Here is a 19826-nt window from a genome sequence, read left to right on the forward strand (position 1 = left end):
AACAGCTAAACAGAATTACACCAAATTTGGCAGAAAGCTAGAATTCTACCCAGAAACCATCAGTTTTGAGATTTTGTTCTACTTTTTGAGAAATGAGCAATCAAAAAGTATACATATAATTATCAGTCGTTCCCTCAGGAATAAAAAAAAAATTTGTGTGACCTGATTGTTCGTAAATATTTTTTTTCCCCATCAGTCAGCTTGCTCTTGCGTCCTGTGAGAGTGACCAATCTGATTGGCTGGCCGAAACATGAAAGAAAATGTTGAAGCGCCCATTATAGGACATGGGTTCTCTGTCCCCATGTCCTTAAAATGTCAATTAAATAAGATAGTAGGGGCAGGATAGGAGTATCTTGACCCACTGGCCCCATGAGGGGAAGGAGAGACCCAGAGGGACCTTGCGTTGCTCAAATTAAAAAGGAAAACGTTTTTGAGCCTCACAGTGATCACAGATCACCCACCATTGTGTGCTCCCATGGGACGCCCGCTGGAGTTCCTCTAAAATTCCTTCTGAGCAGAAAAAAACATTAAAAAAATGAGATGTGAAGGAGAGAGTTGCCAGATTTCCGAAGACCTTGTATGGCTGGGTTGGCGCTCGCAAGAGGTTCGGCGCTGGCTCTGCTGACAACCTTGCCCCCTTCTCATATGCGATGAAGGGTTGGGCGCAAACGTTTTGTAGTACAATATTACCTTGTTAAAATAAAACATGGAAATTCTCTGACAAAAACAAAAGTTAGAGTGGAGCTCTATATTAGTTAGGTAGCAAGATTTTAACTGAACCTAAAAACCAAACCTTAGAAATAGACTGAAAAAGCATTATTGTTTGAAAAAACAAAAATAGGTCAATTCGCAAGTTATATGCAGGGTCACTGGATTTATGCAATTGTGTGGCCACAGATTTTTTTTGTATATAAGAGATTTTCAGCATTTGCCACATAGTTCACCATCTGCTCACCTTGTTAAAATAAAACATGGAAATTCTCTGACAAAAACAAAAGTTAGAGTGGAGCTCTATATTAGTTAGGTAGCAAGATTTTAACTGAAGCTAAAAACCAAACCTTAGAAATAGACTGAAAAAGCATTATTGTTTGAAAAACAAAAAATAGGTCAATTCGCTAGTTATATGCAGGGTCACTGGAATTATGCAATTGTGCGGTCACAGATTTTTGTTGTATATAAGAGATTTTCAGCATTTGCCACATAGTTCACCATCTGCTGCAGAATCTGCAGATGATAACAAAAACTATTTCTTTCTAGCTCAACCGGTTCATAATTTACAAAAAATGCAGCAACACTGGTTACTGTGCACTAGATGGCTCTTTGCCAAGGTTGACTGGTCACCCTTCTGTTGCTTATTGCTATTTTGGGATGCTAAACCAGTATTAAAGAAGTGAACCAATGCCCAAACAGTTTAAAAGTGCCAAAATAATGATGTAATACTACTGCAAAATGTTCCGCATTATGCAACAAAATCTTCCTTTTCTTGATGCATATTTTTCTCAACCCTGCTGCTTAATTTGTCCCTCATCTGCTGCATAATACCAGTGGCTCTGGTTAGAAATAACTGACATAGGTATAACTTTCAAAGATGTGATGCTCTGCATATGACCTCGCATATTAGAAGACAGTAGAGATCTGAAATCTATGGCGGTTTAAGTTCTAGTTATGTCAGTTACGTATAGCTGGCGAATTTCCCTTTTTATTTATTGTTCCTGTTTTTATATGATAGTTCTTTATCCCTGAATTTCTAAGGTTTTTTAACACAAGTTAAAATCTTGCTATCTTTCTCACTTAAACTCCATTTTAACCATCAGTGAATACATAGTATGTATAGTATTTCTCCACCTATCCCTAATAATCCCTAGAGGTAATCAGGTGAAGGCCCCGTCGTAAATCCTAGCAATCTCTGTTATTGACGGTTGACATTGATTATGATCTGATTTAAATAGTCTCCTATATGCTGGGTATTTATGTCTACAAGGACTATTATTGACTGTTGCCATTAATGTTGTTCTGATTTAAATAGTCTCCTTAATGGTGGACATTTATTTCTGCAAGATTCAGTCCAAACTAGCCTTGAAATGCACATGAGAAAAGAAAAATACACCGCTAAGTGGAGAGAGTAAGAGAGTGTAGAAATGTATTGTTCATCAAAAAAGGTCTATCTGCTACAGAAGCATGCTGGTCCACTGTTCGTGAAAAACAGCTGAAATCAATTGACATAGAGGAGACTTTATTATTTGTCATTTGTTTATATGTGATCAAATGAAATGTTTTGTAAGAATAAGAGCAACATTTGTGATGACCTATAGAGATATTGTAAACCTGTTTTTTTTTTTATCAGGCACATATTCTACTTGATTGTGGAGATGACAATATCTGCAAACCTCAGCTAGAGGTTGCAGTAGAAAGGTGAGTGAACACTGTGCAAAGCCATAAGGGTGTTATTCGTGTAACTTGGCTGGATTGTTATTTCCTTTCACCATTATGTACATCCTGTGTAATATGATTATGTATAGATTTCTTTACAAGTGTATGAATTCTATATTATCCATCCAGTATAAAGGCAAAGCCTGGCAGACCAATAGGAATAAATATATGTCAAGTTGGTAGTTGGTTGAGACCGAATATTCACCAAGAACATATTTACATTATTCAAGTTTTCACTAAGATTCTTGAGGACTAATGTGACTTTTCTATAAGTTTTATGCTTACAAAAAATGCATACTAAGACATTTGATATTGCAAAGTAAGCCTTAGATTTGAGTGAAACTGAGCAACACAGCTATATCAATCCTTTGAATATGCAAATATGAAAGGTGGTTAGTTCATCGCAGAGGAGATAGTATTGGGAGCTAGAGAAAAGAAAGCAAAGTAGGATACAGTGATGTGACCATAATAGCTTGTTACCATCAGGCAACTGCCAGATATTGAGATAGTTTTCTGTCCATAGAGAAGGTATGCTCACTCATATTTCGTTTTTCTTGCTGCTTTTATTATCATTCCTTTGCTTCCTTTAGGACAGTACTTAAGGGGCAATGACCTTCTATAATGTGTGGGATGTGTTCCCTGGCATAAGTAATCACATTAGAGATGGAGCTCTGATTAAATGGCAATCTCTCTAAACCTGTTCTACTGCTCCCCATGGGATTTCCCTGAAGGTCAAATTAATTCCCTTCTGCTCAGGCATTACTCTGTACGCTGAATCATTCTCACTCATTTGTGCTTGTATCATGTGGTTGGTGTCTCTGCTTTTGAAAGCTGTGCCAGGTGCATAATAACGATTGCTCACCAGCCTGACCTTAAGATAAATAACACATAGTGTATGCCCAAAAGGAGAGTTTATCAGGGACATCACATGAAGCTTTCTTAGACCTAGAAAAACTAGGACCTGAGAGAGAGAGAGAGACCTTCAGAATGGTAGCGATTGTTGTACAAATTCCATAACTGAGCACATTGATTTATGTCTGTTATATATGAACACACCCTCTGTTTTAGAGTGTGTGACTTTTGGAGCGGCAGGTACAAGGAGATTGTTTTGCTGCTGATCTTGCCCATTGAAAGCCCCAAGGCATTTTTCAGGAATATGTTCAGCCTGTCCTCTTCATGTCCTATAGATGCTTTTATTGGGTGTGCCCCCTTTCTGTTTTGCATGAGTTGGGGTGAGGGGTGCTGGGATCTGTTTACCTCCTTCCCTCCTACCTTGCTCGCCGGACTTCTTCCTTCTTGGGTTTGGAAAGTGCTGTGTTCAGTCTGGGTGTTGATCCAGGAAGTTATGCAGGCAGAGTTTACCCTGTGAACAGGTATCCTTTTCTCAAGCTACATTTGTGATCTTCCTACTAGGAAGGAGGACTTGAAGTACCCACAAGTAAAAGTTAGTCATCAAAGGCACCTTCCTTTAGATTACCTTCCAGTCTGCCACATGTTTGTCTGAGTAGCCTCAGGCTTGTTTCTTGGCCAAGAAGTTGCCCATTTCCATATAAATGTAATACTTCCTACCCAATTTGAGCTACGTTCTGCATTTTCACAGATTCTCTTGCCTCTTCCATAAAAGATGAATAGTCATGAATTGTTAGAGAAGGGCATTTTAGATCAGCTTTTCATAGTTTCAGGGAAGAGTAAACTGTGTGTGTATGTCTCTTACGAATATGAAAAGTATGTGTTTTTCATCATTTACTGGGCATTTCACAAAGTTAACTTAAACTTATGAGTAAAGTACACGTGTAATTAGTCTTACACTTTTTAATAATTACTACTGTTTGCATCACAATTCTTAAACTGCATTTGTCTGCTCTTGTGCAGAACCTGCTCGGTTGACATTTCAGGTAGTTGAAGCTAACCAAACTTTGGGTGACTTTATTGCATGTGTAAAAGGTCACTGGGGTTTTCAGATGCGCTGTGTTTTGTACTCATTACAAAGTGAAAATGCGTCAGTCATGCAAATATGAAATTTGGGGGAAGGTCTTTTTAAGTCCAGAGCCCATCACTATGAAACTCCTTTAGACTCCAATTAAGAGTCCTTCAAATTAAGATGCAATGTTAATACTTGCCTTTTAGTTCATTCTCTTCACAATGAATTTCCAGACAATTATTCTCCCAGACTTTTATGGCTTTCCCTCCTTGTCAGATACCTAAAACCGACACCATGTAACTTCATCTCAGGCCATGTACCAGTACTCTGTTACTGGTCTCCTCCAAAGCTTTTGAGATCTTTCATCTACATATATGGATTAGAGATCCCAAAGGGAGTTACCAAGTTGGTGTATACTGAATTATTGATGTTGCTTATGAACCTTCGATAGTTCACGGTATTGCTTTTAATTTCCAACCTCAGGCACTCTCATGCTACCATACAGGAGTATGGACCGTTGTAGAGAAAACAAAAAATAAGAAAGAAAATGGGTAACATCATTTCTGTTTTGTACTTTTTTTTATTCAGGTTTTTTTATGTGTATTTCCTAAAAACATTAAGAAGGATTACAGTGGGTCAATAATACGTATTGAAGATAGATTTTAGGCTGTTTGAAATTGTATGAATGAATATAAGTTTTGTAAAGCGCAAACTTAGACCTGGGGTCAGATCAGAGTGAGAGGCATCCATAGATTTCAGGGCTTAAAACTTTAAGACAGGTGAAAGATTAGGACAGGTGAATAGCCAGGTCGTCAAGGACTTACGAAATAAGGAATGGGTTTCCAGAATGGAAATTGGTGAAGGAAGGGAATTCCACAAATTAGCCCCTATCGCGAAAAAGCCCTCCCCCCACCTGTTTTTTCTAACCCTGGGAACTTTTACCCGGTTCTTGCAGATCTCAAGTCATTGCCGGTAAGGTATCTTTGAAACATTTTATTGATGCCTTCTGATCCCCTGTTGTAGACAGCTTTGTGGACCAGGCATAAGGCTTTGAACACAATTCTCCTCCCCAACGGGAGCCAGTGCAGGCTTCTGATGGTAGCTGAAACGGAGTGAAATTTAGGGAGACCCATCACCAACCTAGCGGCGGCATTCTGCACCAGTTGAAGACGATATAGAAGTCCCTTGTTTATCCCTAAATAAAGGGCATTGCAGTAGTCTAATCTAGACACCACAAGGGCCACCACTGCCTGTTTCCGTGATGGAAGGGAGAGAAAACTGAAGATCTTCCTAAGAGTCTGTATCATCCCAAAACAGGTAGAGACAGTTCTATTTATTTGTGAGCCCAGGGAAAGAGCGGAGTCCACAATGATGCCTAGATTCTTGGCACTAAGGCAAGGGCAAGATCCAAGAGTTTCAGGCCACCAGGCCTTCGACCAGGTATCCGTCTTGTCTCCGAAGATTATCCCCATTGAGTCTTAGGTAGTTCTCAACCATCCTTGAAGCCACCGCCCGCATGCAGTTTTTAAAATATACTGCTGAGGCTGAGACACTCTCAGTAATGGAAATCAAAATCTGAGTGTCCTCTGCGTAGGGAAGCACTTCTAGGCCAAAAGACCTTACCACGGTGGCAAGCAGGGCTACATAGATATTGAAAAGGGTGGGACTCAATGAGGATCCCTGGGGTACTCCACAAAACAATTGTTTGGGGGCAGAAAGAAATTTGCCCATCTTAACTCTTTGTGAACGGCTCAAGAGGAACGATTAAAGCAGATGTGCAGAATCCTCTATCCCAATTTCCCGGAGACTGCCAACCGTCTACAAAGAAAAATCGTATCGAAGACTGCCGTAAGGTCCAACAGGATAAGCAAGGTGGTATGACCGGCATCAACCTGTTGTCGAATGTTGTTAAAGACAACGGTTAACTCCGTCTCCTTACTGTGTTCACTCATGAAACCATGCTGCGAGCCATCGAGCAGTTGGTATTCCTCCAAGTAAGAACTGAGTTAGCGGTTAAGATGTTTTTCCAGAATCTTAGCCAGAACGGGCAGCAGGGAAATAGGGCAATAGTTTTTTAATTCTGTGGGGTCAAGAGAGGCCTTCTTAAAAAGAGGTTTTTACCACCGCCGTTTTCCATGCGGTGGGAAATTAGCCAGAAGAGACGACGGTATTGGGGATAGAGGTCAGAGGAGGTGCAATGGCCTCGCTTCCTAATTTCAGAATCTTAAGAGGACAGGGTTCAAGGGGAGAGCCAGATCTAATACCACTTAAGAGCAACTCAGTGTCCTCTTGAAGAATAGAGGGAAAGGAGCGCAAACTGCAGTCCTTCAGAGGTCCTACCAGAAGATCCGATCTGGGATTAGTTTTATCTCCCGCAGAGTTTGACTTTTACAATGAGGAGTATATGTCCTTAATTTTGGCGTAGAAGAAATCTGCCATTTTATCACAAAGTTCCTGGAAGATCTCAGTATTAACAATAGTAGAGGTGGCTAAAAGAGAATTGATCATAGTGAAAAAGTTCCCTAGGGGATGTAATAGATTCCGTCATCTTTGAATAATAGGAGACCTTTTCGTCATTAATAGCTTGCTTATATTCCCTTAGCCTGAGTTTATGCAGATCCCTTTCAGATGTAGTAGGGTCATTGCGCCACTTTCTTTCCTGCTGTCGGCAGACCTGTCTGAGCTTTCTCAGCCTCTCAGAAAACCATGGTGCTGAAGGGCGCTTTCTTGCCGCATAGTGCTCCTTAAGAGGGGCAAGAGAATCCAAGGCTGCCGTCAACCAGTTGGTAAACTCGTCATAATCCGCATTGACATCAGCATGAGGAGGGCAGCGGTAATTGCTAAGTTTGTTAAGAAGATCCTCCTTACTAATCCGTGTGAGGTGTCTCTTCAGCTCCACCCTGTTCTTAAAGTTATGTTATGTTATGTTATGTTATGTTATGTTATGTTAAAGTGCATTTTTATAGCGCTCGGCTACTCAACAAGAGTGTCCCGGCGCTTTCCACAGGCAACTTACAGTGTATAATCAACATAACAAGTAAAACAGAACCCAAAAGAGAAGGAGAAAGAAAACCCACCTAAACAGAGTGATTAAAAAGCCAAGTCTTCAAATTCTTCCTGAATTGAAGCAGGTTGGGAGTGCTACGGAGTGCCAATGGAAGCGCGTTCCACAGCTGGGAGGCCTTAAGGCTGAAAGAGCGCCCCCCAATGCGGGCCTTCCTCACGCGTGGGACCACAGCAGTGAAAAGGGATTCCGAACGCAGTGAGCGAGCAGGGCGATAGAAAGCTAGTCTTTTCTTCAGGTATCCTGCGCCTGAGCCAAACAGAGCCTTGTGCACCAGCGTCAAAGATTTAAAGACAATCCGCTTCCGGATTGGAAGCCAATGGAGCGTCTGCAGCAACACAGAAGCCCGTGCTCGTCTATGCAGACCAAAGATTGCCCGGGCTGCCGAGTTCTGTGCCACCTGCAGACGCTGAACCAAATAATCCGGGAGGCCTAAGAAAAGGGCGTTAGCGTAGTCTAGCCTAGATCCGATGAGCGCCTGCACCGTAATCCGTCTGTGCTCCGCAGACAGTAAAGGTAGAAACTTGCGGAGCATTCTGAGGATGCCGAAACAGGTGCCGGACAGGCCAAGGATGTGCGCTCTCAGAGAAAGTTTGTTATCAAGCTTAACACCCAAGTTCTTGGCAACCAAGGACGATTGTGCCGGAGGACACATGGCGGCCGGCCACCACTGCCGCCACTCGGGATCGAAGGCACAGCCGAAGAAAAGAACCTCCGACTTGCTGGAGTTGGCCTTCAGACAATTTTGCTGGAACCAGCTGAAGACCTTGTCCAAGCAGTCCCCGATTCTCTCCCCATCAAATGTCTGATCTTTTTCACATGTGAAGAGGAGTTGTGTGTCATCGGCGTAGGACACGATCTGGGCTCCGTAAGCCTCAACCGCAGCCGCCAGGGGGGACATAAAGATGTTAAATAATGTCGGGCTCAACACAGAGCCCTGGGAACCCCAACACCCAATGGCGGCATCTCGGCGGAGCTCTGGGAAACCCAGACCGTCTGGCGGCGGCCCTCCAGGAAAGATGTAAACCATCTGAGCACCGTCCCCCTTAGGCCGATGTCGTAAAGCCTGGCGAGCAGCGCCTTATGGGGAACGGTGTCGAAAGCCGCTGACAGGTCCAACATGACTAGCATGGCCTTGCCACCCCCATCCAAGGTCTCCCTGATGATCTCAGAGACCTCCACCAACGCTGTTTCCGTACTGAAATTCGGACGGAAACCGGATTGGGATGGATGGAGCAGATTGTTAGCTTCTAGGAAGTTCGACAAGACGCCATGAACATGTTTCTCGGTGATCTTGGCCAGAGCCGGGAGAAGTGAAATTGGCCTATAATTGGCCAAGGCCTCGGCATCAAGACCAGGCTTTTTCAGGAGGGGGATCACCATCGCCCTTTTCCAGGCGCGTGGGACACTCCCCTCACTCAAGGAGGCATTGAGGATCGGGTTGACCAGGGGATACACCACTGCCGCCATCCCGGCCAAAAATTTGGCGGGGCAGGGGTCAAGCGGGGAGCCAGATTTAAGACTGGCTAACAGAGTCCGGGACATGTCACTGGAGACAGGTGGAAAGTCCTCCAGGATAGCCATAGGCATGGCCGATGTTCCGAGTCCTGCCCCAAGATCACAGCAACCCTCCACCGTGCTCTCCGAGAAGGAGGCCTGAATAGCCTTAATCTTGTCGGTGAAGAAGGTGACAAGATCACGCGCCCATGCATCAGGTGATACAGGCGGAGGTGAATAAGAAGTGGGAGACGTGAACTCCTTCACAATCGTGAAGATCTCCTTACAAGAGTTTGCCGACGCCTCGATCCTCCTGGCAAGGTATTCCCGCTTGGCACCAAGAACATCACGGTGATAGGCCTTCACCGCCGACCTATAGACGAGTTTGGCCTCCCCATCGTATTGATGGCGCCAGGCCCGCTCAGCGACCTTACATTGGCTGCGAGCCACACGTAGCGCCTCTGTAAACCAAGGCGCAGATTGCCGTTTCGCCGTGGACCGGGGGGTTGCCCTGGGGGCAAGGTCATCTAACCTCTCAGTCAGCCATCGCTGCAGGGCTTCCGTGTCTCTTTCCGGATCCCCCGAGAGAGAACAAGGTTGTTCCGTGAGCGCCTGCTCTAGCATAGCAGGCGTCACTCTGTGTAACGCTCTCGAGGCCGATCTGGGTACCATGGGGGCGCAGGTGTCAAACCGCCCATTCTCTAACACAGAGAACCCGATCAGCCTATGATCCGACCAGAGCACAGGCCACGTTTCAATGTCGACAATAGGGACAGAGGAAAACACTTGATCAAGGGTATGCCCTTTCTCATGTGTAGGCCCCGACACAAACGGTGTCAGGCCAAGCGGAGATGTAATATCCAGCAATCTTGCCCCATCCAGGTCGTCCGTGACATCAAGATGAAAATTGAAATCGCCTGCCAGCAAGCAATGCTGTGCAGACAACGCCAGCTCCGAGATGGCTGTCTGTAGGTCCTCCCAAAAGGAGCCCACCGGGCCAGGAGGCCTGTAGACCAACAGACCCTTAAGCGCTTGGCCTGGAGACAGTCTTAGCATGAAAGCAAGGGATTCAGAGAGGGTCATGGTGAGATACTGACATCAAATGTGGAGGTATCAGATATACATTTTTATGCACCTTATGGCAATACAATACACATTAATTTGTGTTCTGGAAGCATATAGCTTAACACTTAGAAGTTACAGGTTGGGACCAATTAGTGCCTCCAAATGGATGTTCATTAAGGATTACTCTGAATATGAAATATGTAAAGACTATATGTGAATTTTAGACATTGTCTGGTGATAACAAAGTGAATTGTAACTATGATGTAGAAGAACACACAATTATCAATGTTTGAAGAAAGTCCTGATGAAATGAAGAAACAGAAAACTAGGAGAAAATTATAACACTGCAGAAATTGGTGATTCTCATTACACTGTTAAGGTTCTTTTTTAGACTTGTTATTGTACACATCTAATCCAATATCAGCCTAAGAACTGCAGTATGAGTTGTGTGAAAAAAGGTGCATTAAAGGATCATAAATAATAATATTCAACAGAGTATACATTAAGTGTAGCTTGAAGAACTGGGTATACATATGTACCTTATATGATGCAAGAGTTTGATGTTCCATTATGAAGAATTAAGCACGTCTAGATGATTTATCTGCGGATCTTTTAAAAAAACTACTATTTTACTTATAAATAATTAATTGTGCTTCCTATTTTTCCCTAGTGAGCTTAAGAAGATTTATATTGGTGATGACAACCCTTTGACACTGGTTGTCACTGCTCAGAACCAAGGTGAAGGGGCTTATGAAGCAGAGCTGATTGTTCAGATTCCACCGCAGGCTGACTTCATTGGTGTTGTTCGTAACAATGAGGTAAGCCAGTCAACTTGTATTTGGATATCACTGTTTAACATTCATAATAATCTTTTTTTACAATTTAGGGAAACATTAGCTGCCTATTCAAACCTTTATGAACTGAAATGCAAGCATTTCTACCATGTATGGTCACAATGGTCACATTCCCAACTAGTGCATAGATTATTCCATCTTAAATCATGGAGTCGAAGTCTAACGTTATTTCATTTTATTTCTCAAGTGCTCACGTACCTGAATTGCTAAAGGTGTTTGAATGTAGCTATTAAGACCATAGCCTGGTGTGCATGGAGATAATCTCAATTAATGAGGAAAAGCAGGTTTTCAACATTTTCCTGAATGGAGATGGTTATCCTATTCACATAGATTTTTCAGAAACTTATTCTACAGCTCAGCTGATTGAACTGCAAAGACTGAGGCTCCTATATGGACTTTTTGAAAGGTTGATATAAGCTGACCTTACGTTGCGATTCAGATATAATTCCAGAAAATATCTGTTTTGTACGCTAGAACTACACCTGGCTGTATTTCTGCATTATAAATAGATCATTGAGCCAAATGCTCTGGCATACAGATAGCCAACTGAACATTTATTAGGACCAAATATATGTTTTCCCTGTTGTGGGCTGCTGGATTCAAAAAGTGTTATAAAATGTCCTGTAGAAACCTGGGAAAGTCAAGCAGATTCTATTCCACTAATCCAAAGTGGAACATATCATACCTCCTTGTGTGAATGGCTTAATATGTTACAGAGTTTACAAATACATGCCTGCCTAATAATTTTTTCTTTGGAGGCAAATGAGAGATTGTCGTCCATCAAGATACCACGATTGTTTATCACTGTAGCTGGTGGTTCAAATATTCAGTTAGATTTCAGAGTTTCAGTATGACTTTCACCCATAGATTGGAATATGATTTATCTCACTTTCCCTTATCTGCATTATTTAAATAAAGTTAGTGGGGGATTGCATAACTGTAAGCAACTCTTGAAGAGTTTCAGTTCACCCTCAGGCAAGACAGTGGACGATATAAGATCCACCCTGTACTAAGCCCCTGTTGGGTATTCTCAGCCCATTAATTGTCCCAATCTCCAAACCTTTTTCACTAATGAGTTTGTGACTGGTTTAAATAAGCCATGAATCTGCCTCACAACGTCCAAGTTTTTATGGAGCTGCATTGCTTTTTTTCACAAATGCAGCATAAAGTGCGTTCCTCCGCATTTGTCAGAGACTTAAACGCTTCATGCCCAGCATTCCTCGAGAAGGTACCATGATATGTCCCATATGTCCCCAAAACAGGACGATCTCGTTAAAAGCTGGTCAGCAATCAAGAGGACAGGACTGTATGGTATTCTGACTTGAATGCTACCGCAGACAATGGCGGCTCCTCCGCTAAGGCGTGGGACCATCGCCCCACTGCTAATTCAGCAGTGCACAAAAGGAAAAAAAATGATAACATAACGTTATTACCATTTTATTTTTCTATGTGGAGCTAGGTGTGGGCGTGGCTGGGCTCCTTGACACCAAGCAGAGTGAGGAGGAGTTTAAACTCCTCTAAGTGAGTATGCCAGTTTGGCCAGCCCCCTCGGGCCGGCCACACAGACTTGCGCACTTGTTATATTCTCCATTGGGCTGTGTTACACAGCCCCATGGAGAAAATGTGCAGCCTCCCCAGGCACTGCATGAGCGTCCAAACAGGACGCTCAGACCAATCATGATTCTGCTCTTTAGCATCGTGATCAGCTGGGAGAGTCCGGAAGCCTGAGTGCTTCTGGTGTTTCTTGCAGATCTTGAGGAAGAGGATGAAGGAAAGACATTCAGCGGCGTGGCAGCGAAGGAAAAGGTAAGTGGATTTTTAATTATTATTATTTTTTTTGTAATCCATTCGGCCCCCCGCACCCTAACCCCCTTGTTCTGAGGCAGCCACCACTGACCACGTAGTCTGCATACTTTATACTTTCCTTCCATTGCTAACTAGGCACCCGTAGTCCCTAAATATGGAAGGACACCAAGCTTAAACAATGGGGTAGGTGTGCTTCGCACTGTGGTAAAGTCCATTTGAAGGTACAGACGATATTAGCAGTGATTAAACAATTTACGGACAATGAGCTTTGTTGCATGTAATTAGAGAATTAGTGTAGAGAAGTGTGGATCAATGGTTAGAGCGGCAGACCCTGATGCAGGAGTCTGGCCGGGACCAGGGTTCAATTCCCGCCTCGGCGGGTCTCGGGCTCAATTTCCTCAGACCTGATAATTCTCGCCTCGGTGCCTATTCTGACCATGAGCCCCACTCTGCACCTCTGGACAATATTTATTTATTTATTTATTTTTAGAGTTTTCTATAGCGCGAACTTGAACCGATTAGGTTATCAGAGCGCTTTACATAGCACAAGTTTCGTTACATGTTAACACGGCAGTTTACATAGAATCAGTTACGTTGCACATTTCAGTAACTTGAACCGAATAGGTTATCAAAGCGCTTTAAATAAGACCGCATTCGATGTCCAGTGCCCTCCTCCGCCGTGTAGCGGGGGACCACTTCAAGCCCTCCGAAGTCGTCGAGCTGTCGGGACTAGGCTCCTGGAATGTCCAGTGCCCTCCTCCACCGTGTAGCGGGGGACCTCTTCCAGCCCTTCGAAATCGTCGACCTGTCGGGACTAGGCTCCTGGAATTTCAGCTGTCCCTTTACAACTACTTTGTTTGAAGTCCTGACGGAGGTCTCAATCCCAGCAGCAACCAAGTAGGCTCTCTGTCTCCAAGGTGTTCTCATGTATAAATCAATCCTGCCTTCCCCCTCACGTTGCCTCCCCCAGACTTAGGTCCAGTCTGAGGCAACGACGGAGAGGTAAGGAGGTATATTGCCTGACTTCTAGAATGTTAGTGATTTCCTTTCTATTAAGAGTGTGTAGAGGAAGGACAGCTTGCCTATATGTATCTTAACAAAGGGTTTTTAGAAAAAGTGCCTTACAAATGGGCCTTTTAACTAAAACATGCTATAGAACAGTTGTCCACTCAGATGGCTTGTGGGTGAGCCTGTTGGTGAGCAGCGTTAGCAAGGGGTCTGTAAGTCAAGTAAAGCGAGAGGTGATAGATTTATGGAGCAAGGAATAGAATCAGATACCCTGCTCTTTTATCAAGCACCCATTTCCTTACTTTCACAGCGAGTGGCCTCCCCTATCCTGAGCCTGGTCCAGGTGAGGTCCTATCCCCTGTCACTATGGGTGAGTAAGGCAATTTGCATGCTATTTTGTATTCTTGCATACTACCATATCCAAGACACTGACACCACTGTTTGTTTATTGTAGGTGAACATTACACCAATTGACATGGAGGAATAGTAATACATATCCTTTATGGTTTGATTGTTTCACGATTTGGTATATGGTTTATTTAGATGTAGTACGCACATGCAGTGGCAAAAAGTTGTTTAGAACAGGAGGCCCTCAAGAAAGCCCTGGGAGTTTGTTCCCGGTTTGGCAGAAACATGTCGGCCCTTATGCAGCTATTTGGTGAAACTGCTTTTTTGCGCTGTTCTTGTTTTTAATCAGAAAGAGACCAATAGCTATTAAAGGTTTTTCGCTATTTGTCCTTTATTCCATTTTTAATCTCACATTCACGTTTTTTTGCACTGCACTCGTTCCCATTTAATGGTCATACATATGGTCTACGAGTAATTGCGGGTTGAAACCCTGTCTTTCATGGTGGGCATGGATATTGTCTCAATGATCTAGAGACACACCTTCCCAACCTTTGGATGACCAGATGATAATATTGATCATTAACAAGACTGATTGGAATCCATCTCTGGACATTGGGTCTCACCTACTGTTACTGGTGGTTGTGTGTGTTGGATCATTAGCATTTTGTTTAAGACTGAGAGTTAATCTACCTGCACCAAACTGTTGGGCACAAGTCTTACTACTTTAGAGTATACTTTCACTCAATAGTAGACCCCCAGGTTTATTTTGGTTTTTCATAGTAGATATTAGGGGATTGTAACCTGGGCAGGTCTTAAAAATTTCCCTGTGACGCTCCTACCCTGTGTGTTGTATATGGTGGGAGGTCATGGCAGGAGTCGACATGTTGGTTTGACAGGAAACATGATGCTTAGTCCCCATACAGATAAACGGTTTTAAGATGTTAGATAACTGTGCAGTTAAAAGGTTTAAGGGGTAGACCTAAGGGTGGACTCTGCACGTACATTTCCAACATGCTGGAGATAGAAAATATAGCCCTTCATGCGTGGGAATGTTACTATCATATACTGGTACTCTTTGAGTCCAGCTCCATGCATGGTCCTCGTAGATTTTTATAATAATGTCCCATCTGGGGTCTGGGTATTGTAATTAGGAATCTAACCAGGACATTAACTGTAACCAGTAATGCAGGCATCAAAGACTATGATAATTTTGTTGGGGGATTTTAATGGTACCTTGTGTAACTGTGGATATCAGATTATGTGGACTTGAGAATGATGCCGGGGAGGGGCGGGACACATTTTTGTCACACGTTGTCGGGTGACTTGTTTAATGAGCTCCTGTTTTCTAATGATCTGGGTTTTGTAAATGACTTTATTCCCTGTACACCCATGCTTTGTACTTTTAATGGCCCTTGTCTGGGATCCACAATTGATTTTATCCTAGCCTCCTCAATTGCAGCTAGGGTATCTTCTTTTTATGTTGGGGACAACGCCCTGAGTGATCACTTTGCTATGTCTTGAGGTTACGCTGCCTCCCCGTAGAACGGGGAAGGTTAAACAAAATTATCCGGTATTAGGCGACCTTGAATTGAGCAGTAAGAACGGCTACACCATACAGTGGTCTAAAGTTGATCCCAAGGTTGTTATCACAAAATTAATTAAGAACAGCAAACTGGATTTTGATAACAGTTTGTGTGAGACAGCTTCAGCCAGACAAGACAATCCAGATTCTCAACCTCCCGTAACTTCCCCAGTTTATGTTAATAAGGGAGAGCTACAAGTTACCCTGGATTAAGTGCACAGAGCCCGTTCTCGTAGCCTAGGGTGCAAGGCTCCAGGACCAGACGGAGTGCCAGTTGATTTATTTAAAGCCAACATTTCACTCTGGGCTCCCATAACCCAAGTTATAAACGCTAGTACGAAGACATCGATACCAAAGACCTGGGTGGAATCAATCAATCAATCAATCAATCATTGTTCCAATCTTCAAGAAGGGGGATCGCTGCAAGATCGGGCTGAAGCAAACCAGATAATTTCTGATTTGCAGTATGGCTTCAGAGAAGGGCTAGGCGCTATAGAGCAAAGCCTTAACCTATCTATTTTCATGGGTAAATATATACGAGCAAAAAAGGGTTGTTTGCACCTATCGTTCGTGGATCTTACTGCGGCCTTTGATTCTGTAAGGCACAGGAGACTGTGGGCGATCCTAGCCGAGATTGGGGTGGATCCAAAAATGTTAGCCTTCCTGCAGTATTTACATAGAGGAACTTTTGCCAGTGTCCGTTATGGACAGGGTGGTAAACGTACAAGTTCTTTCCCCATCAGAAGAGGGGTCAGGCAGGGTTGTGTCCTGGCCCCTTTCCTTTTTAATTTGTATACAAATGGACTTGGCAAAGTACTGCTTAACCGGAGTCAAGATTACCCTCAAGCTGGTGGGCGACCTATTCCAGCCCTCTTTACACGGAAGACGCGGTCCTAATGGCGCTTGTGCAAAATGGCTTGCAAAAGGCTCTGGATACATTCAATGATTTTATGAAGGACTTCGGGTTTAGCATTAAGGTCTCTAAGACATTTATCATGTCTTTCTGGATGGAAACAAGTTAGCCACCACCAAGAATTTTACCTATCTTGGCATCCTAGTAAATCAAAAGGATACCTGGTCTCAGATGTTAAACGTGAAAAGACTTGCGTTTACTCGAACAATGACAGCCCTAGTCTCCTTAGCCAAGAAATTAGGGAGGACGCTGCCAGTGGAGCTTTTGCAAATATACAAAGCAAAGTGCAACCAGCTACAATGTACGGGGCAGGAGTGTGGGGTTTTGTTAATACCTATCCACTACAGCTGGTGGAAATTCTTTTTTGAGTTATATCTCGTCAGCCCCCACATCCACACACTCCTATATATGCCACGCGGAGCTGGGTCTCCCTTTTATTTCAGACCTCATCAAATTGGAACCAATGCTTTTATGGCACAGGATTTGGACTAAGGAACAGACCAAGCTGAATAAATAGATTTTAAATGATCGCATGAGCTTGGATGGGGTCGGCAAGATCCCTTGGATTAAATTCATACGTAATTTTATTAAAGACCTAGGGCAAAATGGATTATTCATTGTTTCAAATTTCATTGTATAGGATTTTGATGATTTGCGTTCGTGTTGATGTAAAGATCATATAAATGTGACAAATAGATTGATTAAGCTGTATTAACATTTTTGGAATATCATACCGAGAGTTGTATTTAAGTTGTTGCATGTTGGAGTCCTAGTCGCCTCTCCAGGGGCTGGGCCACTTCATTTGACAGTTTACATATGCTCAGTAGGCATGATTCCAACATTGCACACATCAAAATATTAGGATAAAAAGTTTAATTTAGAGTGCGCTGTGTACCAACTTTCATTCAATGGTCTGTGTGGACATGGAACTATTACTTATTTTGTTCTGATTGGGCGTTTGTATGTCTGCTTGTCCCATTGTACAGTAGTCAAAACTTGTGACTTCGTCAGTGCTTGTTACTGTTGACACCATTTGCCTCTTGCAGACTTCGCAAATTAAGAGTTGCTGTGAGGACACTTCGGAAATTAGAGTTCGCGAATTAGTCCCTTGTTTATTTTAGTGGAGGTCTTTCGTCTTACACTACTGACTCGGTTCGGCTCAGTTCTTATTAAATAGTGAGTTCTTTCATTTAGGAATGGTGCTGAAGCAAGTTAAAATAATGTAGATTAGATAAAAAGTTTTTTGATCAAGGACGAAAATGCAATCATGTTTAGGGTGACCAACTGGCATTGGTGCAAATTCAGGACGGTGAGTGTAAAAATTCAGGACAAAGGGTCAAAATTCAGGACACAAATTCAGGACAGGAGGTCAAAATTCAGGACAAAACTTCAGGACAATAGGTACGTTTTACAGACACATCAGAGGTCACGCAATAGTATATAAGTAAGCCCAGCCATTTCCAAACATATTCAACCATTTGCAAACCTATCCATCATGTATCCTTCCATCTATCATGTCACTCATCCATCCCTTCATCCATCCCCTCATCCATCCTTTCACTCATCCTCCATTATCCATTCATCCACCCTTTCACCCTATCCATCTGTACACTTATCCATCCACTCTTCATCCCATCCATCCATTCACTCATTCATTCAGCCATTTACCCTTTCACCAATCCAGCCATCCTTTCACTTACTAATCCTTCCACCCATCCACTCTTTTAGTCATCCATCCATACTCCCTTTCTCTCTCCATCGACCCTTTCACTTAGCCTTCCTTCCATCCATCCCTCCACCCACCCATCCATCCATCCATCCATCCATCTACTCATCCACTCATCTACTCATCCACTCATGAATCCATCCATTGCCCCTATCACTCATCCATCTATCATTTCACTCCTTCACACATCTATTCATCCTTTTGTCCATCTACCCTCCCTTTCACTCACTCATCCATCCTTACACCCACCCTTTCACTCATATGTCCATTCATTCACCCTTGCACTTATCAATCCATCAATCCATCCATCCATTCATCATTTCACTCATCCACCTACCCACCCACCATCCACCCACCCACCCACTCATCCATCCTTACACCCACCCACTCATCATCCATCCATCCTTTCACCCACCCACTTATCCATCCATCCATCCATCCTTTTACCCACCCATCATCCATCTGTCCTTCCCCTCATCATCCATCCATCCCCTCATCATCCATCCATCCTTCCCCTCATCATCCATCCATCCTTTTGCCTCATTATCCATCCACCCTTTTCCCTCATCATCCATCAATCCTTCCCCTCATCATCCATCCATCCTTTTCCCTCATCATCCATCCATCCATCTGTCCTTCCCCTCATCATCCATCCATCCTTTTCCCTCATCATCCATCCATCCTTTTCCCTCATCATCCATCCATCCATCCTTCCCCTCGTCATCCATCCATCCTTCCCCTCATCATCCATCCTTCCCCTCATCATCCATCCATCCTTCCCCTCATCATCCATCCTTTCACCCACCCCCTCATCATCCATCCATTCATCCTTCCCCTCATCATCCATCCATCCATCCTTCCCCTCATCATCCATCCATCCATCCTTCCCCTCATCATCCATCCTTTCTCGTCATCCATCAATTCTTCCCCTCATCCATCCTTCCCCTCATCCATCCTTCCCCTCACCCATCCATCCCCTCACCCATCCATCCCATCGATTTATCCTGCCTCATCCATCCATCCTTCCCCTCCATCCATCCATCCTTCCCCTCCATCCATCCATTCATCCTTCTCCTCATCCATCATCCTTCCCCTCCATCCATCATCCTTCCCCTCATCCATCCTTCCTTTCATACATCCTTCCCCTCACCCATCCATCCATCCCATCCATTTATCCTGCCCCTCATCCATCCATCCTTCCCCTCCATCCATCCATTCATCCTTCCCCTCATCCATTTATCCTTCCCCTCATCCATCCATCCTTCCCCTCCATCCATCCATCCTTCCCCTCCATCCATCCATCCTTCCCCTCCATCCATCCATCCATCCATCCTTCTCCTCATCCATCTTCCTTCCCCTCACCCATCCATCCATCCCATCCATTTATCCTGCCCCTCATCCATCCATCCTTCCCCTCCATCCATCATCCTTCCCCTCATCCATCCTTCCTTTCATCCATCCTTCCCCTCACTCATCCATCCATCCCATCCATTTATCCTGCCCCTCATCCATCCATCCTTCCCCTCCATCCATCATCCTTCCCCTCCATCCATCCATCCATCCTTCCCCTCATCCATTTAGTCTTCCCCTCATCCATCCATCCTTCCCCTCC

The 19826-nt window shown here is 43.7% G+C and overlaps 1 protein-coding gene across 1 annotated transcript in view; it reads left to right on the forward strand.

Annotated features, from left to right (window-relative positions):
* Positions 1-19826, forward strand: part of ITGAV (integrin subunit alpha V) — a 372076-nt gene that overhangs the window by 259175 nt on the left and 93075 nt on the right. Inside the window, exons 19-20 of the mRNA XM_086955459.1 lie at positions 2345-2412; positions 10648-10795. Coding sequence (XP_086811585.1) covers positions 2345-2412; positions 10648-10795 — 216 coding nt within the window. The remainder of the gene's footprint in view (positions 1-2344; positions 2413-10647; positions 10796-19826) is intronic.

The sequence above is a fragment of the Lissotriton vulgaris genome, chromosome 2_1 (genome assembly GCF_964263255.1).
Source record: "Lissotriton vulgaris chromosome 2_1, aLisVul1.2, whole genome shotgun sequence".
In the NCBI taxonomy this organism is placed as follows: domain Eukaryota; kingdom Metazoa; phylum Chordata; class Amphibia; order Caudata; family Salamandridae; genus Lissotriton; species Lissotriton vulgaris.